The following is a 20,045-nucleotide window of genomic DNA, read 5'->3' on the forward strand; positions in this document are numbered from 1 at the left end:
TATCTTAACCTCAAATCTAACCTTTTCTACAAATTTCACTTAAATTCCCATTACTTTACAACACCGTAAGTATTTCAGCATGTTTGATCAGATCAAAATATCTGAGATTTGGCCTCAATAAAGTAACTCAATATCTCCTAAGTGCTCACATCTTTTGATAGGGTTACTATCCCTCATACAAAATATTAAAAAAAACCCAAATTTTCAAGCGAGTCCCTAGCGCTCTAGTATTTTGAAATTCCGACAACAAAAATTACGAATTTTGATAAACTGGAAAGGATTTTGAATAAATTAACTTTAAATAACAAATAAACTTTGGTCCTTCTACAGGTGTTTGTAAAGTACTTTGATAGGTGAGATTTAACTAAACTATCATAATACTGGATTACAGCAAAAATTGCACTTGAATTTCATAACTGTTTTTAAATAATCTCTAGAATACTGGTATTGTTTTTTTCCAACAAAATTGCTTTTTTTATGAACGGTATTATACCGAGCTCATGTTCATATATTTTTTCTCTTTTTGGTTGTTGTTATTTTCTTTTCAACACAAGTTCCACGAACAATCGATATACAAAAATAGGTCACTCCCTAAAAAGCGTAGGCCCTTCTAAAAAGTTTTTTTTTTTTTTTTGCTGTTGTTTTCAAAAACGGGGCGACTGATGGCTGATGATTATGAGATAAATATAGAACGATTTATCCTATACTATTGTTACACAGCATCAAACAGTTTTGCAGTGTTTTCGCCTAACCTACTAAATCAATAGAAAAATAACCAGCGCTTTGTTACTACGTTTTTTGTTGTTTTGTTAAATTTGTTCTGTTCAAGCCGCGATAGGTCAAAAGCTTTTCTTTTCTCATTGTTTGTTTTTGGTTTGGATATAATTCATCCTATACTAAGTACGACTAGGTATAATTTACTCTACGTATGCGCGCGCGTATCAAATACTTTTATTTGTTTTTGGTTTAATTTTCACTTTCATTGGTAACAGTAAAGAAGAGTTTAAACATCAAGAGTTTGCGTCGTTTGTGTTGATCAATTTTCGATCTCCAGCGGTGCGTCGTCGATGGTGTGCAGCCAGTTGAAGATCAGCATGTGGCGTTCGTACTTGGACAGCGGTTTGCCCCGTTCGCTCTCGATGTCCAGGAATGTTAGGTTCTTTTTGGATTTGCTGCTGGACTTTTTGGCGGCCGATGAAGTGCCTGCAGCAGCTGGACTGGCCGAGCCGGTCGTAACTGGGCTCGATTCGACATTGGCCGACTTACCGCTAATGGGCGACGCCGAGGCATGGGTGGTTGGGACGAGCAGTTCGGTCGGGCCGGGATTGCTGAAATTGCTGGCGGCGAAAGCCGCTGCCTCGAGTCGGTCCAGGTTGAACTCGCTCTGGGAGAGCCGCTCGATGGCACGGTAGGTCGTGTAGAGTCGCCGCCGGATGTAGTTCTGGCGGATCTTCTTGTTGACCGAGCTGATCAGGTCCGAGACGGTGAAGCTGGGCGTCGGAGTGGAGTTGCAGATCGTCGGAACCTGGTTCGAGGACTGGCCACCGTGCGGCGAAGGCAACTGCGACGTGGAAGCGAGCTCGCCCACGGCCACCCAGGTCGAGTACGAACGGGATGTGTGATCGAGCCGGGGATGATCGAACAGGTAGCCGGCCTTCTGGAATGACGTCAGGGCCAGCTCGGAGGTCGACAGTCTCCCGCCAATGTTATGCTGATCGGACGGCAGCTGGTAGATGTCGGTCGTGCTGAAACTCTTGTGAATGCCAAGCGCGGCCGACAACGTGGCACAGTTTCGGATCAGATCGTTACTCTCGGTCCAGCGCTCGGTTATGGTAGAGGATCTGCAGTAAAAAAAAACCAAATAAGAACCAAGTCACACCAATTTAAGTTCAACGAACCGATTCTTTTTGGCATCTTTGATCAACAAATTGCCCAGCTTGTCCTCCATCGTCTTCGTCAGCAGGCTGCAGCTGGACCGGTTCAGCACGCTGGTTGCCTCGGACGCCATCGACGAAACGGAGATCGAAATCAGCGACAGGTCCGTGGAGAAGCTCTCGTGCGATGGCGAGCGCAGGATGCGATGCGATACCGTGAGGGCAGATGGAACGCCCTGCTGGAAGTTGTTGGCGGCGACGAGATTGGCACTGGCCGTGTTGCTGCTGCTGCTGCTGCTGGTGACAATGGCCGGGCAAGTCTTGGGTGACGTCATTTGCGCGGACGCTGAGCTGGTGGGAAATAAAAAAAATTAAATACACATCGATATAAGCGTGGTTGTTCTGAACGTGGATGTGACAGCGTTGTGGGAGGCCACAAACATCATAACTGCCTGTAAATGTGCTAGTATTCGCGACAATAGTGTACTGTTTCATTACCATCAAATTGCGCAATGTACTGTTGATTAGAGTCGTTTTGGATCCATCTTTACAAAAGTACAAGTGTCGATCTTACTTCAAAGTTGGTTCTTTCAACATTTACCACAAATGATTATTTTTTTCAAAGTCACCCCCATCCCACGGTTGTGCTGCCACTCTAAATCATTCCCGTTTACCGCACGAGCTGTCCTGGACAAAAGCACTTCCAGCTTATTTTAGTACCGCACCACAAGTTTCGGTCTAAAAATAGTCGCTAAAACGGTAACAACATGCAACATCCAAGGATGAACCGTTCGGGATGAATGGTTTGCAGAGGATTCACACCGGAAGGAGGTGTGCAAAAATATATTGGAAAGAAATTCACACACGCGACCACTCTATGGTTGTTGGTGACTGATGATGGGGAAGTGGCAAAAGCCAAATAACTAGGCTAATGGCCGTTTCATGTGCAAATGATTTACCGCAGTGTGTTCTTGTGTGTTTTTTTATTGTCCCGGCGCGGTGAGTCAATTTTGCGTGGGTGGGTTTCATATTCGGTTTGGACCACTGAGCCTGTGGCCGGTCGGTAGACAGGCCTGGTGGTTATGTTTGCACTCTCTTTTCAGGGTAAGGGTAAAGGTTAAGGTTGACACTTGTACACTATAATGGGCGGAGACCACTGAAGGGTGGCATTATAGGTCGGTTACCAGGAAGAGCTTTCAAATTGAAGAGGTTTGTATTAATGCTAGGGTCATTTCACCTCTAAAAAGTGCCAAATTGAAATCATTATTTTCTAGTCATGCTTGAATTTGGTGGAACTGTTGATACTACCAAAACAAGCCAGAATCGCTGTTTTCACATAAAGCGGAGCACCCAAGAATTCTGGATGCACAAATTGTGATCCAAACCCTGATCTGCAGCCTGAAACGGTGATTTGGAAATTTGATTTAAAATGGACTTTTGTGTAAAATTGGACAGCCGATTTTGTGGCGTTTTCAACATTCCGAATAATGTGTTCGGCTTCATAAAAATCTATGAAATGCGTATGAAAATTTTGTTACGAGGGTCGAAAATCTCACTTTTTTGCGTTACATAATAAAAGAACGCCCCCTAAGCCATGGATGTACTGTTTCAATGAACTATAGGAACACTATTTCGTGGTGGTTCACTCGTGACCGTGAGAGTTTTATTCTACCATTTGATTTTGGTAAAGCTATTCTCTCTCGGCCTTCTATTGTGGGTGTAAGAAATGTATTTTTTAATAAATTTAATTTGAGAAACTTCAAACCCAGAGATTGGACTTTTTCAAAACTTAAACTTGCTTCTTTTATTACACCACAAGGTCATTCATTATATTCCAAATGTTTCGTTAAGAAAAAGTTTTCAGTAATTTCCGAATGATTTTTTTTAACACTTTTTCCGTGCCTTCGGTATGCTCATAGAAGCCATTTTGCATCATTAGTTTGTCAATATATTTTTTCATACAAATTTGGCAGATGATGATGAAAAATGATGCATTTAAATTCAAAAATCTGAATAATTTTAAAGAATTTTTTGATCGATTTGGTGTCTTCGGCAAAGTTGTAGGTATGGATAAGGATTACACTGAAAAAAAATGATACACGGTAAATTTTTTTTGATGATATTTAATTTCACTTTTTGTCATTAAAACTTGATTTGCAAAAAAGTTTCAGCCGGATTAAAAAATACAAAAATTAAAATTAATAAAAAAAGACCGATTTCGTAGAGAAGAGAAGACATCATATTGATTACAAATTTGATTTTACATGAAAAATGCAGAAATTTCGTTCCTTCCGACTCATAACCTCTTTGAGTATTGGTTTACGTTTAGAGTACACCGTCGGTTCGTAAATAAAACTCTTCATACAATTTTGTCCGCTATCCAGTTTCCATACAAAAATTGTATGTAAATATTCGAAAATCTTTATCTAAGGAAGGGTTTTTTTCTGACCGATATGATGATTTTAAATCCGGTCGATACCCATTTTAATTCAACTTTTTTCACAACAGGTAGATTCCTCAAAACCATATCCCTTATTTTTGTTATTTTTGATGTACTTGATTGTTTCAGGGGACCAATAAAGCAACCTTTAAATTATAACTTAAACATCACGATTAACTTAATGATAAACTTAACCGTATCCATGGTTGCACCCGATCACCACTACATTTTTGCTTAAAATTGAAACTTAGCGAAAAAGCACGATTTTGCTCTCGGCGAGAAGGGTTTAAAATATGACCAAACATCAATATTTCGGCCGAAAATTTACCCCATCCTATTTCCAACCACTTTTCTGCTGTCAGCTCTGAAAAACTGTAGAATTTTCTCAAAAAGAAACATATCCGCAAAATCACATTTAAAATCAAATTGTATCCAACTGTTAGTTGGGAAGATGACAATTCAAATTAAAACCCCTCAGGAAGAAATGTTTAGATGTTGACAAACAGACGACAAGAAATTTGATATTTTAGATACCTACTTTATTGTCTTACCGTAATATCCTACCTAAATTTGATTTTTAGCAAGAATTGTGGAATCAAATTTGAAAAAGGGCGGTACGGCCATCCAAACACACACGCTCTATACTCTTAGTGACGTGATGGGAGTAAGGGCGTCTATGCGAAGTGTCAAATGGCGTCTGGGGCGCAAAGAGGTGTGACGCCTACCTTTTTTTACTAGGGCTTAGAAGTGCTCAAAACTTCAATGTTATGTATACCCAAACTTGCGCAAGGATCTGGCAATGAAAAAAACTAGTATAAATATTTTTTTCAAATTTAAATGCAAGCAAATCCCCTTTCAAGTCACATTCATCTCTCCTAAAAATATCGTCTTTTTTTTTGCTTTGTAATAAAACATAGAATAATTATTTATGACGCCTTACTTTGTCCTTATTATCCTTGCTGCCGTTGAAGTTGTTGACGTACACTAACAAACGTGAACTTGTACTGCTGCAGGCCGAAAATTTCCACCCGAGACGTAAGAGGGGGAGGCAATTGTTGTTGTTGTTGTTGTTGCTTCACCCGCCGGCCCGGCAATCCTTGTTGGCAAGTGCCTCCTCCTGTTGAAGTCGGAGCCCAAGGACCGAGAAGGTTCCAACGTGCGCACACGTGTGTCTCTCTCTGTGTGTGTGTGTGTGCGCGATGTTGCAGAGGGTGGTTTTTCCTCACCTAATTAATGGAGTCTGGGTGGTTGGAAAATGGTCCGTCGACGTCGAAATCTGGGCGGATGGTGTGTGTCTGTGTGTTTGCTCTGGTAAATTTTTAATGCAGACACGTTTTCTGTAGGCACACAAAAATACACTCCGGGGGCACTTAAATCTAGCGAATCCGGTTGTTACAGCTTCCTCGCCGAGTATAAATCCAACATTTGACCCACTTTCAAGGGGTAGAAACACTTTTCACGAATGTTGCAGCACAACTTTTGAACTTTTGGACTTGTTCTCGCCACTTTGGCCACGACGACACTGCTGGAATGCAAAATGGCAACAGTCGAGGAAAAAAGGATGACGGAAAATCGTCCTTTCCTCTCGCACACTGATTTTCCGCAAAAAATTGCACACGAAATCGCGATACGAAACGCCACCCCAGGATATTCTTGCGCAATTTTAAACACACACTCACGAATGCACACAATCCTATCTACATTCAAAATTCCTAAACTTCGATGCTTAAAACAGACGACGTGGAAAAATCTCCGTGGAAAATTGCACTTTTATCTTCACCCTCCACCACGGCGGAAGCGGAAATTCAATTATTGTACAACTTTCAATAATACGAGACACGAGAGCAGTAGTGCTCACTCATTTTCCTGTTTGACACTTTTTAATTGGATGCCGATATTATGCCATCCTTCTCGCTGGATGGACTGCACGAACTAATTCTGCCTTGCTGTATGAACGAATCAACTCTGGAAAAAGTTTTCCCTTTTCACGGCTCTACGATATAGAGAGTGGCGTATGATGGCTCCTTATGGGGTGGTATGTACCGTACTGTGGGGGGCGATTGTGATGGTTTGGGGCTAAATGTCGAAGTTAAAATTTCATCCATAAATTCAGACCGAAACTCAAAGACAAATTCTCATAAGACATCAATTCCAGCTCAAATCAGATTTTTCGGGTACTTTTGTACCCGACCCTCTCCGATTTCAATGAAACTTTTTAGACATGTTATCCTAGGCCTATACAAGCCATTTTGGTGTGTATGGAGCCTATTATACTCAAAAATGACATTTAAGAAGGGCGTAAGTTATTTAAATATTTTTGTATTTTAAAATTTAAATAATTACTGTAACTCAAAGTCGTATCAAAAAGTGGTCAAAGACAAACTTGTAGGAAGTAGGACGGGATTTCTAAAAAAAAAATACACTTAAAGAAAAATACACGCCACTTCTACTAGATTTTTTGATTTTTTAAGTTTAAAAAATAAATTTTAAGATGATGTCACGATTTTTTTTTGTTGAAATTTTTTGAGGAAGTAGCCTAAGATGTTTCAACAAACTCACGAAAAATGCAGAATGGTACTGCCGCTCTAATCGAGTCCGTCCCATATGTAAAAACTACAGACCGAGAAAAACGCATGTAAAATTTGACCCGCCCATAAGACTACGTGTTAGAATTTCTCGAAAAAGTGGATTTTCTCCGATTTTCTAGAACAAAGTATTAAATTTCATTGGTTTTTCTGATAGTTTACATGATTTTGAAACAAACCGCATCATTACCTCAAAATTGACGAAAACACATATGGGACGGATTAGCTTCGAACAGCAGGGTATGTCTCTACTAAAAAAATACAAAAAACATTTACTAAAACTGTTTTTTTTCGAAAAGTGGTCTAAACGTCAGAATTTTCAAAAGCCGACAGTAGGAATCGATTCCCCAGACATTATTACATAAAAGTCTCTATATTGAGTCTTTTTGTAACATCTTAGGCTATTTCCTCGATATCATCTTAAAATTTAATTTTTAAACTTAAAAATTGAAAAATCTCATAGAAGTGACTTGTATTTTTTTCAGAAAGCCCGTCCAACTTCCTACAACTTAGTTTTTGACCACTTTTTCGATGCAACAGCTTTGAGTTACAGTCATTTTCAAATTACAAAATCCCTTTTCAAATGTCATTTTTGAGTACAATTCAATTCAATTCAATTTATTTTATTAGTAAATAATCAATTTACAATTCCGTATTTCTTATAAGCTAATAGAGTTTTGGAGTTCCTTTCAACTATGATTTGAACTATAATTCATTTTGATGTAATTGGATATCGTCGCCCTCGTGCTAACTTGTCGTACGTGCATTTTGGGCCAAATTGAGTTAAGAACGCCATGAGGAGCGGCCGTGGCTGACTGGTTACGGTGTTCGCTTTGTATGCGAATGGTCCTGGGTTCGATTCCCATCTGCTCCTAACGAGAAAGTATAGGAAATATAAATCTTGAAACCCTGAACATGAACGAAAAATCAAAGTCGCTCGAGTCGGGGTCGATCCCCCGTCCTTTGAATTGGTAAGCAAAAATGCTAACCGACGACTTGGTGAGCGATGACTGGAAATAGGTATACTGTTGCTATCAACTATATACGCGCTGGGTCCTTGTCCATTTGACAAGGGTTCGGAAGTTCTAAATAACGTTTGAACCCGATTGGTGCAAACGTTCTTCAGGGCGGGGCTTGTCGATAAAGCTGAAGTACCTCGCGCTCGGCTAGCCAGCGTTGAAATGGGTCACCGAAGCTCGGCAGAGCTAACACCTTCCAAATGCCTATGCGAGTTATTTGCATGTATAGAATGTGTAGATCTTAAAATACATGGAAACAACTCAATTTGTAAGAAGCGACCGCGTGGTCCCGTTTGGTTGGTTGCACACACACACACACACACACACACACACACACACACACACACACACACAATTGAGTTAAGAACGCCATATTGTGCAGCTCACAATGCCTTTGACCTTCACAGATCCCCAAAATTCGATTACAATCCTGAGATATTCAACAAAAACCGAAAAAACTCCGTGCATTTTTGTCACTTTATATATGAAAGTAGTTTCAATCTTGTCGTGCTATCTTGTCACTCCATGAAAATTGATGTAAGTGCGACAAAAGGCCAAAGGGATTTCAGGCCAGGAAAGTCAGGATGCGTTTGTCGCACGTACATGCTAGACTACCGTAAACATTTGTAATTATAACTCGGGACTCCAGCAACCAACTTCAACCAAACTTTGGGACAATGCACAGAATGGTGAGCCAAACAAAACGTGTTTGTTATTGTTTACATTGCGTGCTCTCGTTTTTGTATATTCAAGGTCAAACATTAAAACGCGTTTTTCTCGGAACGTCAAAATGGCGGGTGCGACAAGATGGCACGACGACGTCGATTTGCTGACCTGGTTTAAATATTTTTCTATAATTATTCACACGATACATTTAATTTTTATCTTCTGACTCATATTTTAAACTTTTTCCAAAGATTTTAACATAAGTATGTACAAAAATGATTCTTAGGGTATGTTCCGGATTGGATTTAACCCTAAGATTTTTTTTTAGATCTGTACAGGTTCCAAAGTATCCAAGCCATTTTTTAATATAGCAAACAATAAATATTGAGCGATTATATTAATTACAATTTCAAAATTACAAAATTCGAAAAATTTCAGAATTTCAAAAAGCTTTAGATCTTTTTAGATTTTTTAAGTTTTTTCAATCTTATATTTAAATTTCGAAATTTGCGGTTTATTAAAAATTCAAAGATTCTGTTGCCACTCTGATTTAGGTGGAATTGGCTCTACTCCCAATTATCAAAACATGACGAAATCCACTTAGCAATCTGCTAAAATCTCTGTCTAAAATTGAAAATTTCAGAATTTACATATTCAATTAAACAAAAAAAAAAAATAGAATTCATAAATTTAAATTGTCAAAACATGCAGACTCAAAAACGATCCTAAATTCTCACATTGAAATTTTTTTAAAAAAATAACATGGATTTTTTCTTATTCTTAAATTTTTATTTTTTTATGAAAGTTCTTTAGTTATTCAATTATTTATTTATTAAGTTATTAAATTTTTAAATTATTGAATTTTTAAATTAATCAATAATTAAATTATTAATTTATTAAATAATTAAATAATTGAATAATTGAATTATTAAATTATTAAATTATTAAATTATTAAATTATTAAATTATTAAATTATTAAATTATTAAATTATTAAATTATTAAATTATTAAATTATTAAATTATTAAATTATTAAATTATTAAATTATTACATTATAACATTATTAAATTATTAAATTATTAAATTATTAAATTATTAAATTATTAAATTATTAAATTATTAAATTATTAAATTATTAAATTATTAAATTATTAAATTATTAAATTATTAAATTATTAAATTATTAAATTATTAAATTATTAAATTATTAAATTATTAAATTATTAAATTATTAAATTATTAAATTTTTTAATTATTAAATTATTAAATTATTAAATTATTAAATTATTAAATTTTCGGAGTCGTATTTTAGTTTAGAGAAATTTAGAGAAGAAAATAAAATAAATTTCGTGTTTCGATTTTCCAGCGTAAAATTTTGGTGGGAATTATCAAGTACAAAATCCCTAGATTTTATAATTTGGTTATTTATTTTAGGGTTTTAAATTTTTTTAATTTTTGAATTTCAATTTTTTTCCTGAATTTGTTTTTAAAGCAACGATATTTAAAGTGTTACAAAAAATGTTAATATTGTTTCAGAAATGGCAGAAAAGGTTCCACTTGGTGCTGGTGGGATATGAATCCACAACTGATCAACGGATCAGTAATGCTTTCTGTATTATTCTTTTTTCGTTTAAAATTTTATTCATTATGTTACTCTCTTCTATGTTTGTCGAGATTTTTTTTATATGGCGCGGATTTCGCGCGGATTGGGTTTTGAGGTCGGCGCGGATCTGGCGCGGATTTTTTTTTCGACTTTTCCGTAACAATCCTGCATGTACTCAAAAATGGCTTGTATGGGCCTAGGATTTCATGTCTAAAAAGTTTCATTGAAATGGGAGAGGGTCGGGTACAAAGTTTCCTGATTTGAGTCGGGTACAAAGATTCCTGATTTGAGCTGAAATTGCTCATAAGGTAAAACGCGCCAGAAAAGCTGGAAACGTTTTTGAAGTTTATTTTTATTTCTGTGTCAATCAACCGGTATCTTTGGTAGTTTAATTATTTGATTTTATTTCTTTATTTTCTAACCACTTTTAACAAATTGTTTGTATTTTGAAAAAGTTTTTTGAAATCTGTAACTGTTGACTTGCAGGGTTGTTACGGACGGCGCGGATCGCGCGGATGGCGCGTTTCGCGCGGATAGCGCGGATCTGGCGCGGATTTGCTGGCTAATTTTGCTCAGGCGCGGATTTCGCGCGGATGGCAATTTTGATAAATAAATTAATTGAGAGAGATAGAATTTCTTTCAAGTTATTAAGAAAAATATTGTCAGGAATTACGATAATTTGTTTTTTCCTTTGAGTGCAAGAATTTCATATTTTTTATTAATTGAATTTTCTTCTGAAAATGTTTGTTTGTATTTTCTTAGTACGAAACGTGGAAAAATGAAGATGAAGATTATGTAGAAATTATTTTTTATATGTTTCTTGTCATTTCTTAACATCTCCGGCTCTGAATATTTCATTTCTTTTATGTTTTGAGTAATGATTTTGAACCTTATTTATTTTTAATTTTATACTGAATTTATTAAATTTTTAACGTTGTAAATCAAATATTACAAACTTTTCCCGAAGATATAGAAATTAGAATGTGTAACAAAACTATTTTTGGGGCTTGTTCTGGTGGGCGCCAAATATGAGCTTGATTGAACGTAACAGAAGCTGACCTCCACTTTAAAATTTTAGATGGAATTTAATCGTAGAAATATTTTTTTTTCAAGATTTTAACATTCTTGGCGAAAATAAAAAGATCAGAACATTCAAAGCTTCTGAAATTCAAACAATCGAAACTTGTTTTTGTTTTAATACTTTTAGGCCGTTGCAATTATTTTTGAAGTTTATGTCCCTCAACTCTGACCAAAGTCGAGGGGGGAGGCAAAAAAAAATGGGAAATTAAAATTGAATTTACGAGCCACGATTTGAACATTTGAATGAAAAAAGTGTTTAAAAATGCATTATACACCTGTCCAGTTGTTTTGCAATCATTAGTTTCCAAAATACCTAAGTATTGACAAACATGCAGAAAATGCGTTTTAGATTGTTTTTAGTTGCTTTGACTTTTATTTTCATTAAAATTTTGAAGTTCTTTCGATTTTAACAAAAAATCAAAATACATATTAATTTTTGTTCGAAATTTCTAAAATTTCAATTTAAAAATCTGAAATTTCTAAATTCAAAATTTTAGAAATCTGAAACTCAAAATACCAAAAATTTGAAGATTAAAAAATCAAAATTAAAAAGTTGAAATTTAAAAACTAAAAATAACAAATTCAAAACAATATAGAAAACAACAAAAAAATCTAATTTTAGTATTCTTAAGCTTTTAATTAAATTCTTAAATTCTTGAATGCCACAATTTTTGAAGTCATTTTTTCTGTTAGAGATTTTGAAATGATGAGAAGACAATATTTTAAATATCGGAAATTAAATTTCTTTCGTAGTGAAATTTTAGCGAGGATTCTGGATTGAAAACTGTATAAAAGTTCGTAGATTTTGAATTTTTAGACTATCGAAATTTAAAATTTTATCTACTTATAATTTTAGATTTGGATTTATTTTTGAGCTTATATTTTTGAAGTTAAATTTTTACGTTTTTAAATATTGTATTTTCTATTTTGAAGATTTTTTCATGACCTTTGCTTCTACCGTCTCTTTAGGTATTTTTAAAAATGGATTTATTGTTTTCATTCTTTTGGAGCTTTTAAACATAAACCGAGTTTTTTTTTTTATCAAATACTTTCTGTATTAGTTTTTCCTCATTAAAAAATAAAATTTCTTTAATGTTGATCGCGATATTTTTTTATATGGCGCGGATTTCGCGCGGTTTCGGAATTTAGGTCGGCGCGGATTTGGCGCGGATTTTTTTTCGACTCTCCCGTAACAACCCTGGACTTGAAATATATGCTGTTCTCCTTTTTTAATCATCATAGTCAAATCTGGAGCTATTACGGCCTTTCGTCCCATTTAAGGGCCAATACGCACCTCCCAAGAAAAGGGGTCAAGAATTAGCTTTACGAACACCAGAACAAATGAGAGGGAATGATTTCTTAGGACTTTTCTTCACCCTCTCTGGCTTGCTATCGCTGTCGCTGCTGCCCATTTGACATTTTTCTTGACCGGTTCCTTCCGAAGTGCGTATTTAGCATAAACGCGTGTAATAAAAGGCCGTAAGAGCAATGTCGTACCGCCCCTTTCAAATGTTGCTCCAGAAATAAGAAATTGTTGCCCAGTGGTCCAGATCGCAAAATATGATCGGGATATTTTAATAATTCACCATTTTAGTAAAACTGGTTGGTCGAATGCGTAAAATTCAGTCGAACTAATCGATACAGCTCTCAAAAACAGTAAACTTCAAGGAATGTTTGCTTTTTAATCCATACAAAATTTCTAAAGATGCTCTCCAAATAGAGAATTTTTTGATGGCCTAAAATGGGTAAAATTTCCTCTTATTGGTGCCAAGTGGAAAACAGTTCAATTTTCCTAAGCATAAATCTACCCCATCGTACGATGTAAACGACTATTTCTCGCCACTTACACGCACACACCGACCGGCGAGAGCACAGATGGAAATTCCTCTCTTTACGCTCTACTCTCTCACCGAATCCTGACTGTCCGCGGTTTCACTACTTTCCCGGTCCGTACTGTGATAATGTATGCACCGTTGCTGGTAACGTCTCGGAGGGTACTGACTGACTTTCGTATCAACTCAATTCTTGGTGATTCGGCATCGGCACGATTCACCGAGAGACAGTGGGAGAGAGAAAGTGTGTAAAAACTTTGGTAAAAACTCTCTGTTGTCCTTTTTTGAATTGAGCAGTTTTCCACTGTTTCTCTCTCATGCTGTCCTCAAAACAGATGGTTGTGGAGACGCGTGGTGTTTCATAATATTTTGAGGACTATGCGTCTCCATGTAATTTTTTAGAATAATACAAAACACTGTCTATTGAAGTAAGCTTAGTGCTGCGGGTTTACTTTATTCACCAACAAAACCGATTGTTACAGAGTACACAATAGTAGTCGTAAAGCATAGGCTACACTTCCGCTTCATTTTACAAATAAATAAAACTAAGCTACACCTTTTGATCAATAATTATTTTATGTTAAACTCTACACTAATCATTGTTAGATATACATTTTAGATATATAAAAAATATCAATCATTCCGCTAATCACTCATATTTTTTCATCATTTAACCCCGGCGAGTTCTACGAATATGATAGATTCGGAATAATCCAGTAAAGGGGGATATTTATGGCCCGTTCCCCGGTTTTCCTGTTTTTTCGGGTATTAAACTTTTGTTCGCGGTATCATTAACACGAGCACCCGGATTGCTGTCCTCCTCCCCTGTTCAAATCTAGCGAATCACCGTAGTCGTTGCGCTCCCAAAGGCCGTCCGTTTCCATGATCTGCAATCAAAATAGGAGACCTAAGCACCAACTTACAACATATTGAATGTGGCAATACCTTCCGAACCACCTCCTCGAACGCGTCCCGCACGCCCTCGTTCGTTCGCGCCGAGGTCTCGATGAACATCGTACGGTGCTTCTTGGCGAACCGGAAGCCGTCGTCCCGCGTTATCGCTCTGTCCGTCGAGTCGATCTTATTGCCCACAATCATCTTGGCCATGTTGTTCCGCGTGCCGTAGATTTCCAGCTCGTTCAGCCAGGACTCGAGCTTCTGGAAGGTGTCCTTTTTCGTAACGTCGTACACGAGTATTGCGCCCTGTGCATCTCTTAAAAGAATTCCATGAAATTTAGTTCAAACATTTAAAGTCACGTGACCTCTCAAATTACCTGTAATAACTCGGGGTCAGTGTCCGGAACCGTTCCTGTCCTGCCGTGTCCCAGATGGCTAGCTTAACTTTTACGTTGTCAATTTCTACGATTTTGGTTTTGAAGTCCACTCCAATCGTTAAAGCCTGATCTTTGTCGAAATCGTCCTCGGTGAACCTTAGCATTAAGCTGAAACACAGCAAATGGATGAGCGAGTTGAAGCGGCTCCAAATATGATCAAAACTATCAACAAAACTGCGTCGTCACAATGTCATCATCATCGCGGAAGAGTGAACTTTGTCAAGGACGGATTTGTCTCTTCGATAAAGATCGATTATTGCGTGTTGCGACGCTCCCGGATTGCATCAGCTGATGGAACACAAACGAATCATCTTCCTCGATGCGTGCAGTTCTTAAAATAGAAAGAACTGGATCATACCAGCGGGAGCATGCAACGCGAGGCATAAGAAAAACATGATCTTTCCCTCCGGAATGTTTACCTAGATTTTCCGACACCGCTCTCTCCTATTATTAGAATTTTGAACGTCGCTAGAATATTTTCCTGCTGCATCTTGACAAACACACAGAACTTGCTTTTCTACTAATTGAACGGACTATTTTACAACGAATCTAACTACGCGACAGAACTTAAAAAACACGATTTTTTCAAAAACTTTTGTGCCGTCTTTTCTTCAGAACACAAACTCGATCCGCACACACAGATGGGCTCTGACGTTTTTTATAAATAACAAATGATTCATCGTGGGTGTGAGAGACCGAATTCATGCGCTCTCTGAGTTCATCCAGGTGTGTGAGTGACCGTGAAATGTCAAACGTAAAGTTCGCCACATGGGTCATGGCAGTGTGACCAGATAAAACGTACAATCAGATTTGTTTCAAAAATTTTATTCATAACATTATTAAAAAATGTTATTCAATTCAATTCAATTGGTGTTTATTAGAATTTCACAGTTCTGCTCCAGGATGTTACATTTGCAATTCAGAGATTTGGAGAACCTTTCAACTGAGATCAATTCATAAGCCTTTACAGGGAGGGTACATGTTTCTATGTTTAGATGTTGCTAGCTGCGTGCTCTTTTAGGGAAAATAAATTTTGAGAAAAAACCCTAGATCTATGTTTGGCTTAAGACTAATATCACAGTTGTTGACGGAGGAGTGCTTCGATGAGCGGATTCGTTGACATCCCACAGGAAGTCCTGAAGGTTCTCGTTGCCTTTTCGATGCTTGCGTCGATGGTGTCGACGCCGGCCAGCTCGTGTAGATCGTCGGTCGGGTACCACGGGTCCAAGTTGTGCACCATCTTGAGCAGCTTGTTCTGCTTCACCTGGAGTCGCTTACGGTGCGATTTGGCGCAGTTGCCCCAGACCGCCGCAGCGTAGGTCAGCATTGGACGGATGATGCACTTGACCACGAGCGACTTGTTCTTAATACTCAGCTTCGACCGCCGATTAAGCAGGGAGTAGAGCGCCTTGGTGGAACGATCCACCTTCTCGATGATGTTGTTCACGTGCTTGTCGTACTTCAGCTTCTTGTCATGCACCACACCCAGGTACCTGACCTCATCGTCCCACGTCGCAGGCTGGCCGTTGACGCTGATCGATCTGCGGGGAAGGTGCCGAACAGCACGCCTCCTGGTGAAGAAGATGGACTGGGTTTTCCCAGCGTTCAGCTTGATGCGCCACTTCCGCTGAAACTCCTCGAGGTTGTTCTGTGCCGCTTGGAGGTGGGTGACGACGATCTTCGGGTCCTTATCCGATGCCAAGTATGCAGTGTCATCCGCAAAGAATGCGTACGACACTCCATCGATCATCGGCACGTCGGAGGTGAGGATGTTGTAGAGAGTCGGGCTCAGCACTGATCCTTAGGGCACGCCGATTAAAAAATGTTATAAAATTTATAATGTTATAAAATTTATAATTTAGTCCTAAAACCAAGCCTAAAACCAGAAGAATGCTAAAGGCAGCCATCTTGGGGGTTGATATCGTGCGCAAACTTCGCACAGTAAAAACAAACTATTTTTTTTATATTGCGCATTTTGCACTTCTCTAGCGTCTTGCGCATATATTTTCATCACAGTATCTTTTTATCACAGTGGTTTTCCTCACACTACAAGTCGACACCATAGAAATATTGCTTTTGTTTGTTGATTTTCATTTCTTGTAAAGTCGAAACTGTTGGAAACCGTTCAAAGTCAGATAAGTTGGAATCTGTTGTAATGCCGGCACAGTCAAATTGAGGGTATAATTATTAATTTGGTAGCGTGTTACTTTCTTCGACGTTTAAAAATGGCTGATAATTTATTCCAGAGTCAAATCCTGCTTCCAAACAGAGCCAAAAGGGAATTTGTTCCGTGACTGCCCAGCAGCGTTGATAACTCCTGTAAAGCTTTACAAGACATGTAACGGATTGGCAAAACAAGCTATTAGCTAATGACTACCACTGGAAGCAGTCGGAATTTTCACGATTGTGTAAGATGATCATTTCCAACGTTATTTTGAAACAAATGCTAATTCATCAACAATAGTTTATTTATGGCGTTTACATAAGCGAGCTGAAAGAAACAGATGGTCACGGCCAATATTTATGATTCTTGAGAAAGATTGTTTCATGGCATGCATCTTCTAGACGGCGGAGGGGTAGTTTGGGTAGAAAGATCATGATTTTCGTCTTCAATAGATTGGGAATTTCCAGAAGCCAGAAGCAGTCGTAATTGTCTTCTTACACCTAGTATCTTGCCATTTCTGGGACTACCCGGACTTGACTTGTTCCGGCTGTGGAATTGGGTACTAAAGCCCTATGTCAATTTGTATGTACAACGGTAAAAAACACGATTAAAAACCATTTCTGATCACTTTTTTTCATTTTAATGCAAATTTTTTTTTTGACAAGACAACATTTTTTCGATGGATCAACTATGGTCCCCTTGGAACGAGCTGTCAAGTAGGAGCTTTTCTGTCAAGAAGGACCGCGACGTTATTTTTTCAAAATTGATTTAAAAATCCATTTTAAACTCTTTGTGGTCGTTCAAATGGTCATTGTACTCAGAAAAATAAGCGTTATCGCTGTAAACAATAATATCAGCAATCTAAGCTTCATTTTAGGACCCAATTCTGGTCTTCGGTGCCGGGATGTAGTTATGTTCGCAGCAATCGTCCGAAAAAATCATGGCATCGAGCCGTGAGAATAATGGTACCGTTTACGGACTCAGCGAACACAGCTCGAAGTGGCCGATAGAATTATGCCAGGGAGAAGGGAAATGAGAGGGTACACTGGCTATTTATTTTTGACCCCATAACGCGGTACACACGGTACACATCGCAGCATTCTGGAAAATTAAAATGAGAGTTACCAATTTTTGTTCAGTGACTTGAGGCGTTACGGTTTTGATGACGTTTCCCTCTGTCAAAATTTTTCACTCTCTTTAAATTGAACTGTCAAAACAGTCAACTTGACCAGCGAACTGTAGAGATCTTTGGTAATATTCGAGAACTTTGTTGGATTGCTTCAAATACGTTTTGAAAACCACAGGCGGTTCCGCTTGGTTCCGTACCGGCCGGTGTTGTACAGTTCTCCAGGTTGTCTGCTTCTAGCTTAATCTGCTTCTGCTGGGCCACGACCCTGCTGATTCCCCTCGTCCCCAGCGCCAGTGTCAACACCGGTCCTTAGCCGGCACTTTCTTCAACGGCACGTCCCGTCGCCTGCTAATGTCTTGCGCCAGACCAAAGTCCACGAGCAGAAATTGTGCAATTCGGCATTCAGGATCGTGTGGCCAGCACGTTACATCCTCCTCCCTGAACTTCTGACGTGCTCTGCCAACAGAACATCGAGTCTAGGAATCGACTCCAGATTTTGCAGTCCACGGTTCGACCCAAGTTCATGTACGAACCAGCTCGCCGCTTCTTGGAGTTTTTTTTTCAGATGGAATCTACACCGTTGGCCCAAGCTTTGCCACACTATTCCAATGAGCAAGTCGAACATGAAAGAAGATGTTGATATGGCATGAAATTTTCTAGCTGTACTGGACACTTCACAAAAATAACAACAAATAAACGATCTTTGTGGGAAGATTTTCTGGCTGCGTGCAATCTTAAGCGAGATTCCAGTTAGATGTTTTGAACAAAACTAGAGTTTGATTTATTGGCAAATATAGGTGACTGGTTGATAAAGCATTATATCGTAATTTGCATAAGTTGAAGGCGATCTTAACGTTGAAACTCGGCTGTTAATTTAGAAAAAAATAATAAAACTCGGTTGAATTCAGATGGGTTTTCTATATTTCAAGCGGATTCATCGGAATTTTACTGTGTTAAAATCCGTTCGCTTCGTTAGGGGTGTGATTCACTGTCAACATGTCCAAAACAACATTGGGGACATCGGGTTAACCCAAGATTTGGATCGTATTCTTTATGACCTCCGCCGGTTCAGCAGACGCAACTGGATGGAACTCGCTTGCCGAAAAACTTCTCCGGAACATACAATTGTCCCGATTACCACTTGTACGGCGCCTTTATATCGATGCCATCTATGGCGCTTGGCAACCTTCATGTGCCGATTGACTCGTTCGTGTTGACCTGAAGCTGGTAAAGAAACGGAACAACTTTAGTCAAAATATCACTCTTGAAATATCCTCAACAATTCATCTTTTCCTCCTGGATGATGATCTACTGTAGTTGGCGAGCAAGCACCTACACGAGATACAGTTCAATTTAGACTCCTGGATCTTCTTCGGGGCCTAGAAGTGGCCCAGCGTATGGAGCGCCTCGTAGCAGCATCGAGTCACCGCGGGCTCGAATCTGGCAACTGGACACAAATTTCAACGATTTTTTTCCGATTTTTCAGTGAACACCGAGGATCGTTTGTCCGGGTACCCGGACGGTTCTCGAAAGAACTTGGCTCACAAAGAACTGTATCGGCAAGGTTCCCCGGATATTCACCCGTGTCGTCGTACAAAATAAAACAATGTTTTTTTCCTCGAATCCAAGGGAACTGTCAACTTGAAAAAATCAAGTGGGATTGCTAAGATCAAAATAGTCACAACAAAAAAAATCCATAACGCCTCAAACTCGTAACGCCTCATCAAAGGCGTTACGGTTGTACCTTTGGTTGGTACCATGAATTTATTGGAAATTTGTTCCGAGTCCGCGCTCTATTTTCAATACTCTTTGATTATGCCCTCGAGCTCATTAGAAAAAAATAACCCGTCAAAAAAACTCAAAAGTTTCAACTACGAGATTCGAGCCAGGAACCTTTAAAGACAATCTCAATGACTTAACTGCCTCGGTTGATTGACACAAAACTCTAGGAATAGCTGGAAGGCGTAATATTTATTTCAATATTTTTTATAACCTAAAATTTGAATTACTGCCAAATTACACAGTAGTTAAGTTAAACGTTTCAATTCAATTTAAAAAGTACAACTTTAAATGGGGTCATTGGCTAGATGTGTTTTTAATGATCTTAACTTTAGTAGTTTATTTTGCACATAAATTGCAAAAAAAATCACCTCAAAACATACACCAACTTTTAAATTTAAATTTTGGTAAAAGTTTTACATCAAAAAAATAATCAGTTTCTTTCCATTTTATGCCTGCAGTTTTTGTACTTTTTTTTTCAATGTGCGCAGTTGCTTTGTTTTGGTTCCGTAATGAACAGCTGATCTTTTGTTCTGGCT

General features: G+C 38.2%; 2 protein-coding genes across 7 annotated transcripts; both read right to left on the bottom strand.

The window, feature by feature from the left end:
* Positions 1 to 529: 529 nt before the first annotated feature.
* LOC6035925 lies at positions 530 to 13,273 on the bottom strand. Of its 6 annotated transcripts, none has more exons than XM_038254895.1 (5): positions 13,116 to 13,266; positions 6,173 to 6,361; positions 5,255 to 5,839; positions 1,899 to 2,225; positions 530 to 1,841 (listed from the first exon to the last, which is right to left on the bottom strand). In XM_038254895.1, exons 4-5 carry the CDS (start codon positions 2,207 to 2,209, stop codon positions 1,037 to 1,039), a joined length of 1,116 nt encoding a protein of 371 aa, XP_038110823.1. In that variant the 5' UTR covers positions 2,210 to 2,225; positions 5,255 to 5,839; positions 6,173 to 6,361; positions 13,116 to 13,266; the 3' UTR covers positions 530 to 1,036. The 6 variants fall into 6 exon arrangements, with proteins under 6 accessions (XP_038110823.1, XP_038110822.1, XP_038110821.1 ...); XM_038254894.1 differs by having other exon boundaries at positions 6,016 to 6,361; XM_038254893.1 differs by having other exon boundaries at positions 5,255 to 5,836; positions 5,994 to 6,361.
* A 250-nt stretch (positions 13,274 to 13,523) lies between these two features.
* On the bottom strand, positions 13,524 to 15,102 carry LOC6035926 (ras-related protein Rab-18A). Its single transcript, XM_001845984.2, has 4 exons — positions 14,854 to 15,102; positions 14,375 to 14,542; positions 14,046 to 14,313; positions 13,524 to 13,987 (listed from the first exon to the last, which is right to left on the bottom strand). Exons 1-4 carry the CDS (start codon positions 14,922 to 14,924, stop codon positions 13,892 to 13,894), a joined length of 603 nt encoding a protein of 200 aa, XP_001846036.2. The 5' UTR covers positions 14,925 to 15,102; the 3' UTR covers positions 13,524 to 13,891.
* Between the last annotated feature and the right edge of the window lie 4,943 nt (positions 15,103 to 20,045).

The sequence above is a fragment of the Culex quinquefasciatus genome, chromosome 2 (genome assembly GCF_015732765.1).
Source record: "Culex quinquefasciatus strain JHB chromosome 2, VPISU_Cqui_1.0_pri_paternal, whole genome shotgun sequence".
NCBI lineage: Eukaryota > Metazoa > Arthropoda > Insecta > Diptera > Culicidae > Culex > Culex quinquefasciatus.

Bases quoted from the DNA above. Each gene is read 5' to 3' on its own strand.
- LOC6035925 (XM_001845983.2), bottom strand. From the start codon at position 2,209: ATGACGTCACCCAAGACTTGCCCGGCCATTGTCACCAGCAGCAGCAGC. The intron at 1,842-1,898 runs GTTCGTTGAACT...TTTTTACTGCAG, and splicing joins AAAGATGCCAAAAAGAATCG to ATCCTCTACCATAACCGAGC.
- LOC6035926 (XM_001845984.2), bottom strand. From the start codon at position 14,924: ATGCAGCAGGAAAATATTCTAGCGACGTTCAAAATTCTAATAATAGGA. The intron at 14,543-14,853 runs GTAAACATTCCG...GCTGTGTTTCAG, and splicing joins AGCGGTGTCGGAAAATCTAG to CTTAATGCTAAGGTTCACCG. The intron at 13,988-14,045 runs GTATTGCCACAT...TTTTGATTGCAG, and splicing joins TCGAGGAGGTGGTTCGGAAG to ATCATGGAAACGGACGGCCT.